At 46.3% G+C, this 22062-nt stretch overlaps 1 protein-coding gene across 1 annotated transcript in view; it reads left to right on the forward strand.

The window, feature by feature from the left end:
• Positions 1–3899, forward strand: part of ITPA (inosine triphosphatase) — a 79756-nt gene extending 75857 nt beyond the window's left edge. The window contains exon 8 of the mRNA XM_078659204.1: positions 3153–3899. Coding sequence (XP_078515330.1) covers positions 3153–3261 — 109 coding nt within the window. The 3' untranslated portion in view covers positions 3262–3899. The remainder of the gene's footprint in view (positions 1–3152) is intronic.
• Positions 3900–22062: the final 18163 nt, after the last annotated feature.

The following is a 22062-nucleotide window of genomic DNA, read 5'->3' on the forward strand; positions in this document are numbered from 1 at the left end:
CAAGCCACTAAGGTGGCGGCCACCTGTTTTACTATCTTAAGATGGCTCCAAAAAATTCTCTGGATGTTGCCTCATGCCTCATTTTAGATAAGTCATTTCAGCCATTCAAGTGTCCTTGTTTTGGGTCCCTTACTTGTTTATTTTATTTGAAAGCCTTGACTGCCTAGGAATTTTTGCACTCAGTTGTTTACCCTGCCCTAGGAGTCTATTTTAGCACTACCCAGGGGGTCCTTGTTAATTCCACATTGTTGCCTCATGCCACCAGGAGAACCGTAGTCCAGGCGTTAGTAACATCTCGCCTGGACTACGGCAATGTTCTCTATCTTGGTGCGGACGTCACGACCGTTAAGAAATTACAGGTCGTACAAAATTCATCAGCTCGTCTTCTTTGTAATATCCCGAGGAGGTGTTCGGCCGCGCAGGCTCTTCGTGATCTCTACTGGCTCAAGATCTCAAGTCGAATCACATTTAAAGCCTTATGTTATCTTTTTAAAATTAAACAGGGTTCTGCCCCACCATATCTTCAAAGTCTAGTCCAACCCTATAGGCCTTGTCGTACTTTGAGATCATCAGCAAACTGTGACTACGTCATCCCTAGATTTAAGCTAGTGAGGATGGGCGGAAGATCATTTTCCCACCTTGGTCCTAAATACTGGAATGCCCTACCCGCTGCCTTGAAAACCGAGACTAATATGCTCTGTTTTGGAAAAAAACTAAAGACCCTACTATTTTAAATTACTTCCTGTATCTCTTGTAGCCAAATCCATCGTGTCTGATGTCAGCTTTCTTCTTTAGTCTGTCCCTTGCGCCGGGAAACCCACTGCGGGTAGCTGTTGCGCATTATAAATTCTAAATAAATAAATTAATTAATTAAAGCATAGGACACCACGTTTTCACTGCCTCATAGTTTAATATGTGGTAGAGAGGGGATTAAATTAAGCAGTGGTATGCACTGAAGCATAGGTGAATTTGGGAGATCTTTGGTGGGGAGACCCTGCCTCTGGGTGATTCAATTGTAATTAGATTCCTTTGAATGTTTTAATAATGAAGAAAGTTATGGAATTATGGCAGTGTTTTTTGAGAGGACAGGAGGCGAGGCGGGGCTAAAAGGTGGTGCCTGATGTTGGTTTGGCTGGTGGTGGTAGTCCGTGGTCAAAAACCTGATGCACCGTGTATGTCTCCCCTTCCCCATTATCCACATAGAAGTAGCCATATTTATAGGCTTCCCAAAGGAGACAGAAAAACGGCCAATATGGGAGGACAAAATAATGTACCATTCGAACTCCTTCCCTCCACTTATCGGAATAGTGGGAATTTGGGCATGCCCGTGCAGTCCATTCACATGCACACCAGAGGATGCAGAGCATTAGAGACTGGGAATCTGCAAAAGACAGAATATTGACATCACTGGATGAATAGCCGTAATGAAATCCACATAGCCGGTGGCTTCAAGCGAGGACTAAGTGGAGCAGAATTGTTACAGATAAAGGGCCATTTAGAAGAGGTACGTCCGGAGGCCTCGCTGAAATGTTATGAAATCTATGAACGGTTTGAATAGTAGAAAGGGAATCCCAGAGGACATAGCTCTGTCCTTGCATAAATATGTGTTGAGCTTATGGTTCATATAATTTTCTAGTACAACCTTAAATCCTGTAACAGATTTTCAGGATATTGTCCAGTGTATATCCGATAAAGCAGCCTGGACCCAAGCAGGGTGACCCCACTAGGTAGAGCTCTGAAGCAGGGATCTCTAGTAAGTTTCTTTAAACTAAAGGGATAGAGGTGAATTCTCACTACTTCCACTTCCCAACCATTACAATCAATACCACAAAAGCAGGTCGCAAATAGAACACCTTCATATTTCAAGTTTGCAAATGGGGTTATATAACTTTTATTACCACCATCCCTTCATCTATTATTATCATGCATTTAAAACCCATAAAGGGAGCAAAAGAAAAGATCTTAGTCAAGAATAATTTAGTATCCATCTGGAGTTGACGAAGATGCATATCACAACAATAAGTTAAAATGGAGCCTAGCATATGGGCACAGCTTTGAGGCCCATATGGTGTTGCCCACAGATTTTTTCATAGCGTTGGTTTCTAGATTTGCTCAAGTAAATCTCCATCATTCACATAGCACTGTAGTTTATCTAACTCCCTTCTTGTTGGTGGCATGCTATGGGTCTGGGAGTTCCGCCATCTTACACAGAGCCCAAACAAAAGTGTGAAAAAATCTACAGTATATCAAACAATAATTACAAAATGCTTGTATAATCAAACATTTGTTTACAGATGTTATCCATTTCAGGACAAACCAAGTTCGTTAAACGTGTATGAGAGGGCAAGGAAAAACCATGAATCAGGGCACTACACAGAAACTCTATCTGTCCATTGAATTACTCCAGTTGAGTGGTCGACTCGCTTTTGCAATCTTTTAGCATAAAATGTCTTGCATTTTCATGAGGATAGTTAATTTCAAAAGACGGTGTGAAATAATTGGCCCTTACAGGATACATATTCCAAATTGTTGTCAGGAAGTTTCTCCTTCGCTCTTCATGCAGTGTTGCTTGGTGTGTCCGCTGTTTTATCTGGAAGATTAATCCCAGGCTTCAGGATTGAAGCAGTAGGAGTCTGTGCTGAATTTGGGATTTGGCCGGCATTTTTCCTGTTTTTGTGGTGATAGAACACCAGACTTGCCAAGCAATTCTACACGAAGAGCGAGGGAAATCATTTTTGATGACAGTAGCAAGTCTCTGCTTCTTGGTGATCTCCCAGCAAAGTAAAGGACTAGGTGGGAACAGCATGAGGTTAAGGGAATGTCCTACTGGTGACTTTTCCACCACATTTCTTTTTTCTATGACGAAAATCTGTCGGTTCTTTTTATTTTTTCAAATTTTCTTTCTCTGTAGTGTGGTAGTTTTGATGACATTTTGTGGAAGTGTTTGTGTCAGGGAGTGGTGTTTTTCTTTTGGTCTCCTTTTTTGCAGATTCCGCATGAAACTTTAGTGGCGTATACTTGTCAGCAACTTTGCTAGCTGACCCAGTGCCAATGCATGATGGCTATCGTTGGATGCTTTATGCAGGAATTATGCATATCCACACTGGCTGCCTGAATCTTGCAGTTTCACACTGTTGTGTCTTTATCCTCAGGTATGCAGAACTGCCTAAAGCAGTGAAGAACACAATCTCTCACCGATACCGAGCACTGAAGGAGATGTCGGACTACTTCACTCTACAAACTGGACCAACCGAGTCATAGTAGGATCAGAGGAAGCGTTAACACCAGCAGAATAACAAGGGATCACTGTGGTTCTGGCATTATTTCAATGAAAACGTTACTTTACAGCCATTTGCCACTGTACTGTTGAGTACAGACAGCATCCCAAGCAGGTGGTGTCCACCAGCACTTTCATGTCAAGATTTAAATTTGCCACTTGGTAGCGGTCATGGTGAATAGACTCTTTAGAGACTAAAGATGAAATCCGGCTTTGTGACATCAATTCCTGTAGCGGAAGAGGATGGCTGAACAAATGGCATGGGATAGAGACTTTCAGTTCAGAAACCGACCCAGTGAAACCAAACTCAAATTAGGGATGAATAAATCATTATCCTCTGCAAAATGCTTTGGTCTGGGCTCAGTTCTCATTGGTGGTCACAATGGCCAACATCTTCTGTTATAATTGGCTTCCATGTATCTCCTCTAATCAATAAGGAGCAATGCCTTGGGTCAGAACCAAGGCTGCATTAGGTTCTGCTCTGTGGATACATGAGAAACATCCCTCTAGCGGAGTTCATCCAGAACCTTCGAGAATGACGGTCAGTCCACAAAATCATATTAGAAGGGGAGGGGGGTAGACTTTTTTTCTATGTGTTGACAATAAAATCATGTCCTTAAAACAATTTCCTTTAATGTGCTTATGTGAAATTTTTATAATTGTGTACAATAGAAAGAAAATAGTCACCACTTTTTGCGCGCACAACAGAAATCCTAAATTAATCCTTGTTGGACCTGGGGTCACCAGACCACATAGGGTAGCCTGGCACAGAGTAGGAAGGTCTAATCCAAAGGTAAAAGTGTTAAGCTTGCGTCACACCCTTACAGTAACTCGGCGTCCATCCATTCAAAAATGACACTACACCAGTTTAGAAAAATACGGGCTGTTTTATAAAAGACACTCTGTGATTCCTTAGCAGTGTTCAGTTTCCATACTTAAAACAACTTTACATTTGTTAGTTTGCACATTCATAGTTATCATTGGCATTAATGACACATTTTTCCCTCAGTTGAAAGGAACTCAGTGGGAGTTCCTAGACCTTTGGCTCACATTGGTTATTCTACAGATTTCCGTGAAGCAGATAACAACTGGGCAGGATCCCAGCAAGGTAGTCAATTCACTGCATAACCCTTAGATACAGAAAGGTCAACTGGGCTTGTCACCCTATCAAATAATATTGAATAAACAGGTCAATGTGCTCTAGATAGAACTCTATAACCAGGTGAGAGATTACTAGCATCGATTACATCTGAAATGGTTAACGAATCATTTAGTAGTTGTACAGGTTATAGAGCAATAAGACTTCTTACTCTCCTACTCATTACCAGTACATACAGTTTCATGGGATAATTTCTTCTAGTGAAAAGGTCCTGTTAAGATATCATTTCAACTCTTCAGCCTTGTGCCTGAAATCAGACCCAACTCTCAATTTCAACAAGTGTCGTCAAGTATAGCGCTTTGGCACATTTCTAGGCGGCAGTTATTCACCATAGTAGTTATTCCTCAGCTGTTAGGAAAAATCTCAGGTTTGACTCACACCTTGAGAGAAGGAGGAACCGCTCCCTCGTTTCACCACAAGCTTTCGCTAATGCACTAAATCCGTACCTCCGTTCCAGCGCGGGGTTCCCAGAGCCTCACCTGTGGTTTCCGTTACTCACTAACCCGCGGCAGGCCCTCACAAGAGTAACGAGTTCTCACCGGCACTCACACGCTGACCTCTCCCTGCGGTACTCTGAGCCGGCAGTGCGGTGGCGAAAGCTCGACACACAAGGGCGGAAGCCTCAGTCTCCAGGCGACCCCGCCCCGCGTCTCTCCCTACGTTGCCTCGGTTTCCTGTCAGCGTGAGACACCTTCCTCTCTCAGGCAGGATCGCGGCACCAGCGGACTCGCACCGGCATCAGGCCCCTCAGCCGCCACACCACAGAACCCTCTTCCGGGATCCCGCTCACTGGTAAGTTGCTCGGACGTCACTGTGGAGACGATTACAGACTGGTTGTGTGGGAAAGGGGGAAGTAAGGGTTAATATCCCGAACTGTCTGCGTGTTTATACAGAAGGCCTTCAGAGTCCTGAGCGGAGCCCTGTGATCTTAAAGGCTGCGCCAGGGACAGTCAGACTCTCCGTCGCTCCAGGCCACAGTAGGGCATTAAGGGTCAGTTTTCCCCAGGCTATCCTCCCAGCGGGGGCAACCGCACTCACCGCCTCGGGTATTGTCCTGACTTCCCTCACACGTCCTGATCAGTGTAAACTCCCTCCTGTGGAATGAACGGGGGGGGGGTCGTAGCTCTATTCTGAATTGGGTCAGGTCAACAGACTGAAGGGCAGCATCAGCCGGAGAAGCAGCTGCCCCTGGAGACAGTCAACCTCTTCAGTGTAACAACCTCCTCAACCTGCAGCCTGGACTCCAGTTCCCTTCAGTGTCCACTGACTCTACAAAATGGCCGCCCCACAGTCCCCCTATATATAGGTTATGCCCCGAAGTTCCAGAGTGGACCAGAAGGTTCCAGAACCTCTACACTAGTCTATGGGCCAGTTCCTTAGGTAATCAGTTGTGGCAGTTATCAGCCACCATTTTGTGTGACTAATTTTTCTACCATTATAGGGGCCACCTAGGCTTAAAAAAATTTTAGGGACAAAGGAGCACCCATCCCCTAGGACAACACCCAAAAATTTTAGTGGACATAAAAAACAAAGGTTAGGAGGCAGAAAGGGCACAAAAATAAATAAATAATAGGAGGGACCACCCAAAGGGCTGACAGGTCTAACACGCGTCCCCCCCCCCCAGCAGAAAGTGGGGAGAGCTACCCAACCCCTTGGGAGTTCTCATCACTAAGGCGGAAATACCTGGAGAGACCGTCTGCATTGGCGTGGTCCACTCCAGGCCGATGTTCCACCCGGAAGTCCATTCCCTGTAGGAAGATGGACCATCTCAACAGCTTGGGATTCTCCCCCTTCATTTGCATCAGCCAACGAAGGGGTTGATGGTCGGTCTGAACCAGGAAGTGCCAAACAGGTATGGCCGCAACTTCTTCAGAGCCCATACCACTGCAAAGGCTTCCCGCTCAATTGCACTCCACTTCTGTTCCCGGGGAAGCAGTCTCCTAGATAAGAAGACAACAGGTTGATCCAGACCCTCTTCATTGAGTTGCGAAAACACTGCCCCAATGCCATGCTCTGATGCGTCTGTCTGGACAATGAATTCCTTGGAGAACTCAGGGGCCCTTAGGACTGGAGCCTCACACATTGCTTGTTTCAATTTATCAAAGGCCTGCTGACAGGCCTCCGTCCAGACTACCCGTCGGGGTTGCTTCTTGGATGTAAGCTCCATTAGGGGTGCCACAATAGTGCCATACCCCTTCACAAAGCGACGGTAGTAACCTGTGAGGCCCAGGAAAGCTCGGACCTCGGTTTGAGTCTTGGGGGGCTCCCAGGCCACGATTGCCTCAATCTTCGCCTGAAGGGGCTGCACCGTTCCCCTGCCCACCAAGTGGCCTAGGTACACAACCGACCCCTGCCCGATCTGACATTTACTGGCCTTGATTGTCAAGCCAGCCTGCTTCAGGGCCTGGAGAACAGCTTGTAAGTGACACAAATGGTCCTCCCAACTGCTGCTGAAGACGGCAATGTCATCCAGATAAGCAGCGGAGAAGGCCTCCATCCCAGAGAGGACCTGGTTCACCAGCCGCTGAAAGGTGGCAGGGGCGTTCTTGAGCCCAAAGGGCATTACGCAGAACTGGTAGTGGCCCTCCGGCGTGGAGAAGGCTTACCTTTCCTTTGCTCCATCTGTAAGGGAGATCTGCCAGTACCCTGAAGTGAGGTCAAAGGTACTCAAGTATTGGGCAACTCCCAGCCGGTCAATAAGTTCATCCGCCCTAGGGATCGGATGTGCATCAGTTTTGGTCACTGAATTCAGTCCCCGGTAATCCACACAGAACCTTAGTTCTGGAGTGGTGCCCGGTGGGGCAGCTTTTGGTACCAGAACCACCGGACTGGACCAGGGGCTACTAGAAGGTTCAATTACTCCTAGCTCCAGCATCTTAGTGACTTCACTGTGGATGCTGGCCTTCACCTTGTCTGACAGCCGGTAGATCTTAGACTTCACAGGTGGGCTGTCTCCTGTGTCCACATCATGGGTACACAAGTGGGTTCTTCCCGGGACAAGGGAGAACAGCGAGGAGTACTGCTCCAGGACCTGGCGGCAGTCCTCTCGCTGCTCAGGAGTTAGGGATGGTGAGAGAATCACTCCCTCCACCGACCCATCCTTTTCCTGAGACAAAAAGAGATCAGGGAGAGGCTCGCTTTCCGCTTCCTCTGCTCCATCAGTCACCATCATTAAGATGACCTCGGGCCTCTCATGGTGGGGTTTGAGACGATTGGCATGAAGCACCCGTAGGGGCTGCCTAGGGGTCTTAAGATCCACTAAGTAAGTGGCCTTACCCTTTTTCTCCATCACCTCAAAGGGGCCTGTCCAGCGGTCCTGGAGGGCACTTAGCTCTCCAGGTTCCATCACCCACACTTTCTGGCCAGGCTCCAACTCCACAGGGTGAGCGTTGTGGTCATACCACTCCTTCATCACTGCTTGGCTGGCTTCCAAGCTGTCTGAAGCTTGCTTCCACAACTTAGCCATTTGGCTCCGCAAGGCCAGCATGTAGCTCACCACATCCTGGGGAAGCTTCCTGGGAGTCTTTTCCCATCCATCTTTCACCAGGCTGAGAGGTCCACGCACAGGGTGCCCATACAGAAGCTCGAAGGGGCTGAAGCCCACTCCCTTCTGTGGAACTTCCCTGTAGGAAAATAACAGACAGGGTAGGAGGACGTCCCATTTCCTCCGCAGGCTCTCAGGCAGACTTCTTATCATGCCTTTCAAGGTCTTGTTGAACCTTTCCACCAGACCATTGGTCTGTGGGTGATAAGGAGTGGTAAACCGGTAGGTAACTCCACACTCCTTCCACATAGCCCGCATGTATACTGACATGAAGTTAGTCCCCCTGTCGGACACAACCTCCTTGGGAAAACCCACTCGGGTAAAGATCCCCATCAGGGCCCTAGCCACTGCAGGTGCAGTAATGGTCCTCAGAGGAATTGCCTCTGGGTACCGTGTGGCGTGATCTACCAGAACCCTGATGGACCTGTGACCAGCTGTAGTTGGTGGATCCAATGGCCCCGCAATGTCGATGCCCACCCTTTCAAAGGGGGTGCTAACGACAGGAAGTGGTTCCAGGGGAGCTTTCAGCTTCACCCCTGTTTTCCCACTGGCTTGGCAAGGCACACATGTCCGACAGTACGTGTCGGATACCACCCTCATCTGAGGCCAATAAAAGTGGGGGACAAGCCGGGCAAAGGTCTTGTTCTGACCCAAGTGTCCTGCCAAGGGTATTTCATGAGCCAGTTCTAAAAGAAAGGCTCTGTAACGTTGAGGGACAACCAAGGCCCGTGATGAACCGTGCACGGGTGCCTTAGGTTCACTGTAGAGGAGTCCATCCTCCCAGTAAATATGGTAATTCCCAGTTACATTCCCTGCTGCCTGGGCTTCGGCCTGTCGCCTCAGTCCCTCGAGGGTAGGGCACTCCTTCTGGCCCTTACAAAACTCCTCCCTGGTAGGCCCTCCTTCCACATGCCACTCGGCAGGGATAGGTAGGTTCTCCAGGGAGACAACATCCCCCTCCGCGGACTCCTGGTCCACCTCCACAGGTGGCCTATCTGTCTCACGGGGCGTGGATGCAGAGGTAGGCTTCTCCTGTCCTCGGTTCTTTCCCTTTTTGGCAGCTGGCTGTGCCTTTGTTCCAGGCTCCAGCCCAAGCGAACTCCCCCTCCGGGTAGTCGCGGACCTTGTGCTAGCACAGGCCCAGTCAGGTGTAACCAGCATCTCAGAATAAGTCCGGTATTCCACCTCCTTCCAAGCATTGTGCTCCTTAGCATTCCCCAACAGACAATCGTCTGGCACAGCAGGGCTTACGGCCACTCGAAGTGAACCTGCAACCCCTTCCCACTCAAATGGAACCTCAGCCACGGGGTAGTGGCCCAATCTGCCATCCGCCATCGCGGCGGGGTGGAGTACATGTGGAATCACCTGCTCTGGAGACACCAGTTGATTCCTTACCATAGTCATACTGGCTCCTGTGTCTCTCAGAGCTTCCCCTCTTTGGCCATTGATAGTGACCCACTGCCCATACTTAGTAGTATTTGAGGGCACCTGGATCTTAGGAACCATCTCCCGATCTCCCAGGGACACTAAGGTGACACCCGCCCACTCCCCCCCTTATCTAAGGGCAACTCCTCCCCGAGCACTACACTAGCTACTCCCGGGGCTTTTCCTCCAGTGGGAGGGGGTGGTCTCTTTGGGCACTTGACATCTCCCTTATAGCGCCCAACTCCACCACACTCAAAGCAGTGGACAACCCTTGGCTGCTGACTTTGGCCAGGATGAGGGTTTCTGGGCGGGTTAGCCTTAGGGGGGGAATCCTGTTCCCTTTCCCTGGAAACTGTTTTGGGGGCCTTTTGAGAAATCCCTCTTTTTATCTCCCCCCTCTTTCTTCTGGGGGGCGCCCTGTCCGGTCCTTTGGAAATCCCCTCCAGTCCCCTTTGAGGACACCGGGTACTAGCCCAGATGTCCGCCTCCTCAGCAAGCTTCCGGGGGCTGGTCAGCTTGCTGTCCACCAGGTGTTGTCGCAGCTCGGGAAAACATTTCTCGAGTAGGTGCTCCTTGAGGATAAGGTCATACAACCCCTCGTAGTCCCCCACCTCGCTGCCTTGTACCCAACCCTCTAATGCCTTCTTTGCGTAGTCAAAGAAATCCACCCAATTCTGTGTGCCTAGTTTGTGACTACCCCATAACTTCTGTCGGTATTTTTCTGGAGTCAGCCCAAACTTCCTGATCAGCGCCACTTTCATGGTGGGGTAATGGGTCTGCTCTCCCTGCTCTAGGGCCAAAAGGGTATCCCTTCCTGCAGGAGGCATGTATTTATATAAGCCACCCCCCCCCAGTGTTTTTCCAGTATCCCATGGGCTCTTAAGGAGACCTCATAGGCAGCCAGCCACTTGGCAATGTCATCCCCTGCGCTGTAGCTGGCGACTACGTCCTTTGGCAAATAAGGTCTGGGCTCCCTGGTTGTATCTCTGGATTCGCTGCCACCATTAGGAGTACTGGGAGTCCCTACTTGCAGGGCCTTAAAGTCTAACTCTCTAAGACTCAACTCATGAGCTAGCCTCTTCTCCTCCCTCTCCTTCTCTAATTTTGCCAACTCCCATTTTAACTGCCTCTCCTCCCTCCTGTCCGCTAGTTCAGCTTCAGTCAAGCTCCTCAGAGACACTGCTGCCCTCCCTGGAGAGTGTTCTGGGACCTGTCAGTAGGTTCTCCCTCTCAGGTCGGTACAACACATCTACCCCAATGACAGTGTCCCGGTCTGCCTCCTCCTCCTCCTCCTCCTTCCCATCTGGGTGCGCTGCCACCCACGCTCTCAAGCTGGTTTGGAGTTCCCCCTTTTTAGCACCACGCTTGAAGAACACTCCCATATTTTGGCAAAATTCTCTGAGTTGGGCCACAGTATAGGTCTCCAATTCTTCCAGAGCAAATTCCATCTTGCCAATGAGAGTCAGGGACAGCCACTTGGAAGAATTCAAGGAAGGGCGTTAAGTAAGGGCTACCTCCACCCACCACCAGGAGTAAATTTGGAAAAGCAAAAATTATTAATTAGGGAGTCCGCTAGGAGAAAACTACAGGTGTAGGTCTGTGGAGTACACTAGGCTACTGCGAAGTGGATGCAAGCACAAGCTCTATCCCACCGCTGAACACCAATTATGTTGGACCTGGGGTCACCAGACCACATAGGGTAGCCTGGCACAGAGTAAGAAGGTCTAACCCAAAGGCAAAAGTGTTAAGCTTGCGTCACACCCTTACAGTAACTCAGCGTCCATCCATTAAAAAATGACACTACACCAGTTTAGAAAAATACGGGCTGTTTTATGAAAGACACTCTGTGATTCCTTAGCAGTGTTCAGTTTCCATACTTAAAACAACTTTACATGTGTTAGTTTGCACATTCATTGTTATCATTGGCATTAATGACACATTTTTTCCTCAGTTGAAAGGAACTCAGTGGGAATTCCTAGACCTTTGGCTCACATTGGTTATTCTACAGATATCCGTGAAGCAGATAACAACTGGGCAGGATCCCAGCAAGGTAGTCAATTCACTGCATAACCCTTAGAAACAGAAAGGTCAACTGGGCTGGTCACCCTATCAAATAATATTGAATAAACAGGTCAATGTGCTCTAGATAGAACTCTATAACCAGGTGAGAGATTACTAGCATCGATTACATCTGAAATGGTTAACGAATCATTTAGTAGTTGTACAGGTTATAGAGCAATAAGACTTCTTACTCTCCTTCTCATTACCAGTACATACAGTTTCATGGCATAATTTCTTCTAGTGAAAAGGTCCTGTTAACATATCATTTCAACTCTTCAGCCTTGTGCCTGAAATCAGACCCAACTCTCAATTTCAACAAGTGTCGTCAAGTATAGCGCTTTGGCACATTTCTAGGCGGCAGTCATTCACCAAAGGAGTTATTCCTCAGCTGTTAGGAAAAATCTCAGGTTTGACTCACACCTTGAGAGAAGGAGGAACCGCTCCCTCGTTTCACCACAAGCTTTCGCTAATGCGCTAAATCCGTACCTCCGTTCCAGCGCGGGGTTCCCAGAGCCTCACTTGTGGGTTCCTTTACTCACTAACCCGCGGCAGGCCCTCACAAGAGTAACAAGTTCTCACTGGCACTCACACGCTGACCTCTCCCTTATCCATGCGGTACTCTGAGCCGGCAGTGCGGTGGCGGAAGCTCGACACACAAGGGCGGAAGCCTCGGTCTCCAGGCGACCCCGCCCGCGTCTCTCCCTACGTTGCCTCGGTTTCCTGTCAGCGCGAGACACCTTCCTCTGTCAGGCAGGATCGCGGCACCAGCGGACTCGCACCAGCATCAGGCCCCTCAGCCGCCACACCACAGAACCCTCTTCCGGGATCCCGCTCACTAGTAAGTTGCTCGGATGTCACTGTGGAGACGGTTACAGACTGGTTGTGTGGGAAAGGGGGAAGTAAGGGTTAATATCCCGAACTGTCTGCGTGTTTATACAGAAGGCCTTCAGAGTCCTGAGCGGAGCCCTGTGATCTTAAAGGCTGCGCCAGGGACAGTCAGACTCTCCATCGCTCCAGGCCACAGTAGGGCATTAAGGGTCAGTTTTCCCCAGGCTATCCTCTCAGCGGGGGCAACCGCACTCACCGCCTCTGGTATTGTCCTGACTTCCCTCACACGTCCTGATCAGTGTAAACTCCCTCCTGTGGAATGAACAGGGGGAGGGGTCATAGGTCTATTCTGAATTGGGTCAGGTCAACAGACTGAAGGGCAACATCAGCCGGAGAAGCAGCAGCCCCTGGAGACAGTCAACCTCTTCAGTGTAACAACCTCCTCAACCTGCAGCCTGGACTCCAGTTCCCTTCAGTGTCCACTGACTCTACAAAATGGCCGCCCCACAGTCCCCCTATATATAGGTTATGCCCCGAAGTTCCAGAGTGGACCAGAAGGTTCCAGAACCTCTACACTAGTCTATGGGCCAGTTCCTGAGGTAATCAGTTGTGGCAGTTATCAGCCACCATTTTGTGTGACTACATTTTCTACCATTATAGGGGCCACCTAGGCCTTAAAAAATTATAGGGACAAAGGAGCATCCTTTCCCTAGGACAACACCCAAAAATTTTAGTGGACATAAAAAAACAAAGGTTAGGAGGCAGAAAGGGCACAAAAATAAATAAATATTAGGAGGGACCACCCAAAGGGCTGACCGGTCTAACAATCCAAAATTAAGTGAAGCATGGCAGGGAAGGTTGATGTGCACAGCCGACCACTGTGCCAAGTAGGGGCAGCAGCTCTCTCATCAATCCCTCCTAAGAAGCGATGCATCCACACAAACAAGGCTGCGCGCAAATCACCAATGTATCCCTTGCCATGAATTACATTAAGTGACTGCACTACGACATGGAAACTTCTGCAAACATGAGATCAGGATAGCTTCTAGAAGATAACCACCTGGAGCAGGCCTGTCCCTTTGTACATGCAAAGTAAACCAGTGTAAATTGGTATCTAGAGGAGATGAGCTCTGCCCGCCCCATTGCAAAGGTAAACTCTGAAAGTGACTATGAACAATGTGTCTTCCAGAGTCTTCAATGAGGGGTGGCCTAGCCAATCAAAGCAACATATGTAGTAGGAACTGACAGCTTCATATCGACTGATATATTAGTTGGAACTAAGACTGCACTTTTCCCATGATGGTGTCTACAACAGACTGTTTGCACAGTAGCTGGGAGTGTGGCCAGGTATCACTACTGCCTATGCCTTTCTTGCAGCAGGTCTTCTGTGTGGGATATGCATTAGGTGTTCTTATGTGACTGCATCCAAGGCAATTCACCATATCTCCCCCTAGGGAACCATTTGGAAACCGCTGTATTAGGACCTGCAGTTAGTCATGCTTGCTCATCATTGGTGGCCGAAGTGTAGTAGCATTTGCCTCTCTCTGCACCCAGGGTTACATCCTCACAATTAGACGTTTACTAAGTTCATAAACATATTCAATTCAATACATGGGAAAGTAAAATCCACACAACGACCCCATGAGAGTAAAATGGCTCTTTTACAAAGAGACTGGTTTTGTTCTTGCCTCCTTCTGTTGTAAAGTGTGTACTTTGACAGATGGACATTTGCTATCACCGACGTGCTTCACTAGTGCCGGCTCTCTTCCATTTATTAACCTCACCTTTGGCAGAGCTAATAACGTAACCCATGAAGGACTTCTTGAAGGTAAAGAACTGGAAAGCAGGAAAGGCTGCCTTGTGAGTCTGAATGATTAGGGTTATAGATGCTGCACATTAAGTTGTGAAAGTGATCCAGCGGGTGCGCCAGGTATAAATACTCCACAAAATATCAACAAGGCACATACACATTTACCCAATCTTTCATAACTTTTCCCTGGTACCTGCTGGGGGTCAAGTTTTGTAATTCACTCCGATGTTGATTAGTTAGTTTCCTGTACTCTTAGATTTTCGAAACAAAATATATAAACTAACTAACCTTTCACGGATCAACACTCTTTCCTCTGGTCGATAGACCATTAGTTAAGTTAGTTGATGATATTAACAGTTTTCTAACTAATTCATATATCTTATTGAAATAACCACAGACTCTGGGTAAGATTCATAAGTTTTATCTAAATTTCAAACATAAAGGTGAACGCTCTCTCAAGTACAAATTCACAGTGCAAACGTCATCATGTTCACATGGGAAAGACAAATCATTTAGCAGATACAGCCAATGACACAAACTCATTCAACAAATCAATGCAAAAGCAGTGGATAGATGAAAAGACAAAAGAGTTCAGAGGCAAAAATACATTTTGCACCGAAATAGGAGTCGGAGTAATATTTACCTATTTGAAATATTGAAAATCACCCCTTTGGCCAGAGGAATGGTGGGGGTCCTCTGAATTAGAATCAGGAGACAAAGACTATAGGAAAGCATCAGGACATCACAGACCCTTACTAGACTTCTCTATAAACCCGACGTACCACGGCGCATCCCTCTCTTACACTCTCTCCCGCCTCAATGTTATTTCGGAATCTTCAAATCTAATCCGGCTGTCATTCGGATCTGAATCTTCCCAGACTGCTCTCTCCTCTCTCGGCCCAGCAGTAGAAAACTTCTCTTGGTTTGGAAATCGCATCACCAACCTCTCTCCATCCTCTCTCTAACATTCTAAAGTCTCTCTAGTTATAGTCTTCATTTCTGCATGTCGTACCCTCAATAGTTGCAAATATAATTAAATATGGAATATGATTGGACAGGCCTAGGGGAGTTTTCATCACACTTTGCTGACATATTCATTTTTATTTAGGTACCATTGTTTCGCAAACCCTTCCCTTTTAGCTCATTCATGCTTTCTTTTACATTCATATATTGTTGCAAATTTAAATAACAATTTCGATGCAGTCTCCATAGACGAGGCATACACGTCTTCACTTTCCCACTTCTTCTGTCCTTGATATTTGGCAGCAGTTCATTTCTTCGGTCATTGGGGTCATATTCCGAGTCTACTGAGCATGCACAATCTCTTCGTCATTCGACTCCATTTTTCTCCATGTCATATGCGAAACAGGCCCAAATGTGCACTATTGATAAAAGAATCATAAACCGATGTTATTTTCTCAAATATATACTTCTTGCTGTTCACCACCCACTTCTACTCTATCTCATGTTAATATTGGTTTTCTGGGCAAAAGCATTAATGTAAGCGGCTTTCTCTTTTTTTTAGTTCAGACAAGCAGATGGCGGGCATGCGGTTCCGTGAGACCATATGTTAGTCCCTTTTGCTCATGCGCAAAGATTTCCCTCCAAAAACAAGTTAGTCACGTTATCTCTACGTAATTCTAGCTTGCACATGCACAAAGCTTTTTCACAAATAAAAGCGATTTTAGTTGCGTTGCACTTTAATCCACAGTAATTAAGCATGCGTAAAGCTTCTTTCCCACATGTCAGTGTTTGGTTTGTATTAGTTTCGCCTCATTTACAGCTTTTAGCGGTTAGTAAAAGGTAATGAAGGTTTTGATCCGAGCAAGTTTAGTTTTCTTGAATCCTTGCTCCATCAAAAGTAATCTCCTTGGCTTTGCCCCAGTCTGTAAGATACACGCTTAAGACTTGGACATCAAATCTCTGGCAGTTTGACTCCTTTATTGCCACAGGAGAAACATGGCTTTGGCGTCCATTCCTGAGCTGAGGACTAGCAGGTGATTTAGTCGTGTCTGTGCTGCAATCTACATTCATGGCCATCTTCTATAAACTTAACAAAAGTCCCTCCCCTTTTGCGAGATTGAGGATCTGGAGGGCATAATGACATTTTGCGACCGCTCCTCCATGGTAACCTCCCCCTTGACCAATCAGGCTAATGGATCTTTTGTTGCACATAGTATCATGCCCGTGGCCACCACAAAGACATTGTGACCGATCTAGTCTGACTTTTTTATGTACTTGACATGTAGTAGTCAACCTCCCTCCCTTGCACACAGTCCAAGCCAAATCTGCAAATCCCTAGAAAGTGGCCCTGTATACACTAAAGAGACAGAAATATAAAGTCAAGAATAGTTGTTCAGTAAATAGATAAACTGGGGAAAGAAAAATATGTGGTGGAAATCAGAGCTTGATCAAGGTGGCCTACTTCACATAACTCACTCTAAGAACATCAAGGAATTGTCTACTCTAATCTGAAAGGGCCAACCAGGGGCATCAAAGAATAGATACTCAGGTCCCAACTCTAATATCAGACTATACTACAGACTGAGCATAATGCTTTAACCAAGGCCTGATCCATTCCACTACCGAAGCAACCAAAGAGAGAAATTAACAACCCCTCAAACTCTCCTACCTGTCACAGCTCCTGAAAAGAAGTGTTGACTAGGTAAGGTACTGACTGCCTAACACGGTATGAAGTTACCCTCTTGCATGACTGTCAAACAATAGTCTGGCCACAGCAGCCCAAACCACCCCTAACAACATCATAGAGGAGCTTTAAAGAGTTGTGGCTCAAGATTAACTGGCATCTATGACTATTATACTATACAGTAGCGTATACCAGGCGTGCCCAATCAGTCCGCACGAAATAGATCCATGCCATATTTTCAGGATAATCACAGGATATGTAACTAGGTTGCATTTATATTAATACTATGCAAATTGATGGTATTTGATTAGCCTGAAGAGGTGTCATGGATTAAGTCCTCTTGGGCTTACATTGAATGACTGCTTCCACTCACTGCTGTGTACCATTTCATTCTGTAGCAGCGACTATTGTATCATTTAGGCTTTCAGGCACGGACTTCGCTTTCCCACTGGTATTAGAAATATACTAACCATATAACGGTTTAAAATTGTCTTAAAATGAAGGTTTATTTAAGAGCTCTTGTTGACCTTTAATTTAGTAGATTGTTTTTCAACCCGCATTCTAGAAGACAATACTACATATTGGGGCCTCTATTGGAGGCCAGACAGGGTCAAAAGTAGGCCATATCACTGTGCAGTGAAGGGTGGGCATGTTAATAAAAGTTAACTTCATAGTTATTTAAAATTGTGGTGCTCCATAAATCCAAGCAAATAGGACCATGTCACAGGTATAAGCCTGGTGCAGGTTCTGTGGTCTTGGCATTAAATTGGGATGAAGAAGACTTGAGGCAATGAAAGTTTCCAGAGAGAAGGAGGTGCTGACAAGTGCCAAAAATGAATGCAAGTACACACCATTCACCTTAAACATTCTAGAACTAGCCTCCGTGATAAAGCCTAAGCAGAGCATCAAATCAACCAACAATTGGTTAATTTGGGAGCTAACTGAACTGCAATGTATCAACTGAAACCTGTAGCGCAGATGCTGTAAATTGCTGACTATCGAATACAAACGACAGAGGAAGCTCGTACAAAGCTATCAAGTGAGCTAAAAAAACATAGTTAGCTAAACAATCTAGACATTCTAAAGTACAATTCCTCTGCAACAAAACATCACGGCAAAGACTTTATGGTGTTTTTTAAGGCCAAAACTACCAGGAGCCGTGATTTCATTGCCCACAAATAAGTCCCTCTCCAAATATTATCCTTTTCTTCCAGCCACACTCCAAGCCTCCTTCCCAAGCTTTAAACCAATGGACACGAAGAGGCACATAGAATAGTCTCTAAAACTGGATCGTTAAACCTACCTGTGGAACCTATGTTCCTTGATGCGCACTTAATACATTTCTTCCTGACACTTATTTTTGACTTCACTAATTTCATAAACGCCTCCCTCCCTTCTAAAGGGAGCAGTTCCCCACCCTCTAAAATGTGTCTTTATTACCCCACATCTGAAAAAACATTCATCAAATCTGAACGTTTGTGGCACACTGTCAACCAATCTCTAACCTGCTTTTCCTCTGAAACTCTTGGCAAGGGAGGTCACAGGACAACTCCTGGAGATATTAAGCAGAACCACCTCTTCCTAGACTATCAGTCTGATTCAGGCTAACTACAGGCTCTGAATCGGTCTTGATAAACATTAGAGAAACCCTGCCCTTTGATAAGGACAGAAAATCAGCTTTAAAACTCCTTGACCGTTCTGCCACCCACAACATGGTGAACCAGGCAACTCTACTGGAAAGGCTGACAAACTGGGCAAGGATATCCGGAATTAAGTTTCTTCTCTATAATTATAGCCAAAAAAAGGATTAGGGCAGTGGAAACGTCTGCTTTGCGGTGTTATGTGCATCCCTCTCTTCTGTCTGTGGTTTTTAAGCATCTACACTCTCCCTTAGGTGTAGCACCTGGAACACCCAAGAGTCCATTTCCAAATGTACACCGACACAATCATTTTCCTTTTTCATCTGGAAAAACAGCCCTGAGCTTCAAGGCCAAATCACCTGGTGTTCCACTGGAGAAGAGCGATCTTTGCATATAGGGAGGTAAAACAGAAATCTTGAATCACACCCCAAACCCTTCACTTGGCCCTACTGCCTTGGAACATGCACACCTACTCACCAGAAGTTATAAACCTGAAAATCGTCTGCAACGCAGACCCCGTTGTTCAGGTCCCAAATCAATTACATCGGATAAAATGGTCAACATGCAGATGTCCACGCTATGGAAGGTCCTTCTGCTCCTCCGAACTAGCACGATGTGGTGCTCCGAAAAGCTTTGGTCATGACGCATTGATTATTGCAATGCCATCTCTTTGGGGGCTCTCAAACTATCTGCTCAACAGGCTCCCAAGACCAAAGCCAGGCATCCAGAATGTGCTTGAAGCAGCACACGCTACATCACCTCAAACCAGACCTAAAAGCACTACATGGGCTTCTGGTGGAAGCAAAAATCAAGTCCAAGATCCTCTTCACGGTCCACAAAACTTACCATGAGAAACAACCAAACTACCTAGGGCCAATAGTTTTGGACCACATACCAGTTCGAAATAGCTGCTCCACAATGTTACGCCTCATCACTCAATGCACAGAGGACTGAAGCCTGCAGGTAGATACAAAGTCCTAAACACTGAAACACCTTGAGTCCTAACTTGAGAGCCAACCCCAACTTTTGTGTCCTTTAGAAATTTACTGAAAATCTATGTAAAGTTGCCTAGACATAACGTGCACACCGGCTACTAACAAGACCCTACCTTCCCATTAGATATAACATAACATGCAAAGCGCTCCTATATAAAACTCAAAATAATAACATATAACTACTTCACAGGCGCACACTTGTATCCAAGACCTTTAGCACGCTGAGGTAAGCACAAGGAGACATGTAGCCTGAAACAAAAACCTCCAAATAAATAAATACACCATAAGCATATATACACATTTTCACAGATTTTACCCTGACACATGATTGCGCCCTTCCAAGTAGTAACATCAATTCTGGTGATATTTTATGTTCTGGCACCTAATGCACTGGCAGGTATTTCAAACTGATGTTTTCCTGTCATCTGATTTTTGATCGGCGTTTTTGCCTGGGGTCCCACTGCATCATACAACTGCTGCTTTTCTTGAGGCGCACATATTTGCGTGCTGTGCACTACGTGGTATGTATTACACATTCAACTTTTATAGATACATACATTCAGGGCTGGTTCTGCATTCGCTTGACTGTACAGAGCAGCCTTAACATGGCACCAAGAGCGGCTGCCAGATTGTAACACATGGGCCCTAAACGTGGGCTTTTTGCACAGGGCGCAACCAAATAGCAAAATATAATTTTGCTAGTGGCTCTAAAAATCTTAAAACCCTGTTTCGGAACTGCACACATTATTGGTTTGCTGTAACTGGAAATGCTACTCCTGCTACTGTGGCAGGCCCTTCAGCGTTGGAACATTTTATAAGTCCTTTTCAAAACTGCCTTCACTAGCTATTTTTGAAAACTACCTTGTGGAATCTTTTACTTTCAGAGACTATTTTTAGAAAATAATCTACTGTAAAATAGAAGGGTGCCCTTCACAACATTTGCTCGCGGGAGAAATCATGTATTTTCTGACAGCTTAAGGGTGGGTGTAAGGTTTTTTTGTTGTTGATGTTTTGGATTGGCAGTCAAGCCTCGCCTGGTTGATTTTCAGTACCCATCACTGATGCCATCCCTTCAAGAGGGAATAGTCCCCCAATCACCACAGTTTACACCCTGCATAAATCTTCTGTTCAAGACCAATGCGAGTGCCACTCGGCCAACAACAGCCACACCCACCTTATCTTCTAGAAGACACAGAGATGAGTTGTTCCAAGCACCTTGTAGCTCTGCATAGCGGCCGGGTAGCGACAACCCAGCATTTAACCAAACATTTCCGTTAATCAAATAACTTTTTTCAAACCCCCATCCTGGCCCTCCGAACGGGTGCTGAGACCAGGCCTCTGGAATTTTGCAGCAATACAGGGCCAAATTATGCCGCAAGAAAAGGCAAACTATGTGGCATATTGCAGCACATCCCCATGGCTGCATTATTCACTATTTTGCCATTTGAATACACACACATACTGTCTGAGCAAACTAGTAATCTCAGTGACAGTTTAACACTTTAATACCTCAATCAGCAACTGAAAGGGGACAAATTAACCTTTTAATAGTGTCTGCTACTGTGCAGCACCATGAGGGGCACTTTTTTTGAAGTAACTTTTGATCCTATGCGATAGAAGCAATTTACTTTTGTTGACTTGTAGAATTATGCGGCAGAGGTAGTAGATTAAGTAGTAAGTGCTGTAAATCCATGATTATGTGGAAAATGTTGTTGAAGCCGAATCAAACAAATCCAGAGCCCTTCCATATACCGATAGATGTATAATCTACTGCTACTGGGACGTAAACCGCATATTATAACGGTAACTTGATGGAGACTTAACCAGCGCTGCACCATCACCTGGCACGGAAATATACCATACAGGAAAGATTTCCAGGAGGAGTCCGGAGATAGGGGTCGCCTTTCTTTTTCAATTGAAAAAAAATCTTTCTTCTGAGAACTTTTAGGTAACAACACGACATTGCAGCACACGTCGCATTTCTTGCTCCGTTTTAATTTCCTGATCTTCGTTCCCTGTCTCCTAGTCTCTCCTTCGGTTTTCTGTTCTTTGCATTCCTCCTTTCCCGGTCTTAGAAATGGCTTTAGGTTGCCATAATCCCTTGAAAAACAAGCCTTGGCAAAGCCAATAGGTCTCACCTATGCAAGAGCTCAAAAAGTAACAAACAATGACAGCGGAACCTCCTAGCTGGCAGCACCTAACCCGATTTTTCTACTCTATTAATAAGTTGCCCACTATATAAGGTGGGGGCTGTGTGCACACTGTAATAGTACCCACCATCACAGTACTAGATCCCAACGGGATTTTAACAATTGTATGCAAGAGCTATTGGCATTGCCAATTTGTTTTAGCCATGTTGAACACAAGCGTGGCTGCTGTTCAGCTAAAAGTTCCTGGCGTGGAGTCGAGAGGAGTGACATAGTGTCATGGAGTGGTGTAGAGTGGAGTGAAATATAGAGTGGAGTGTGGTGGAGTAGTGTGTCGTAGAGTGGTGTGGCGCAGAGTGGAGCAAAGTGGAGTGGCAGAGAGTGTTGTGAAGTGGCATAGAGTAGGGTGTCCGAGTAGAGTGGTGTAGAGTACAGTAGAATGGCATATAGTGGAGTAGAGTTGTGGAGTCCAGTGGCATAGAGGAGGGGCGTGGAGTAAAGTGTTTTAGAGAGGAGTGGCAAAGAGTGT

This window comes from Lissotriton helveticus, chromosome 1_1 (assembly GCF_964261635.1).
Source record: "Lissotriton helveticus chromosome 1_1, aLisHel1.1, whole genome shotgun sequence".
Lineage (NCBI taxonomy): Eukaryota > Metazoa > Chordata > Amphibia > Caudata > Salamandridae > Lissotriton > Lissotriton helveticus.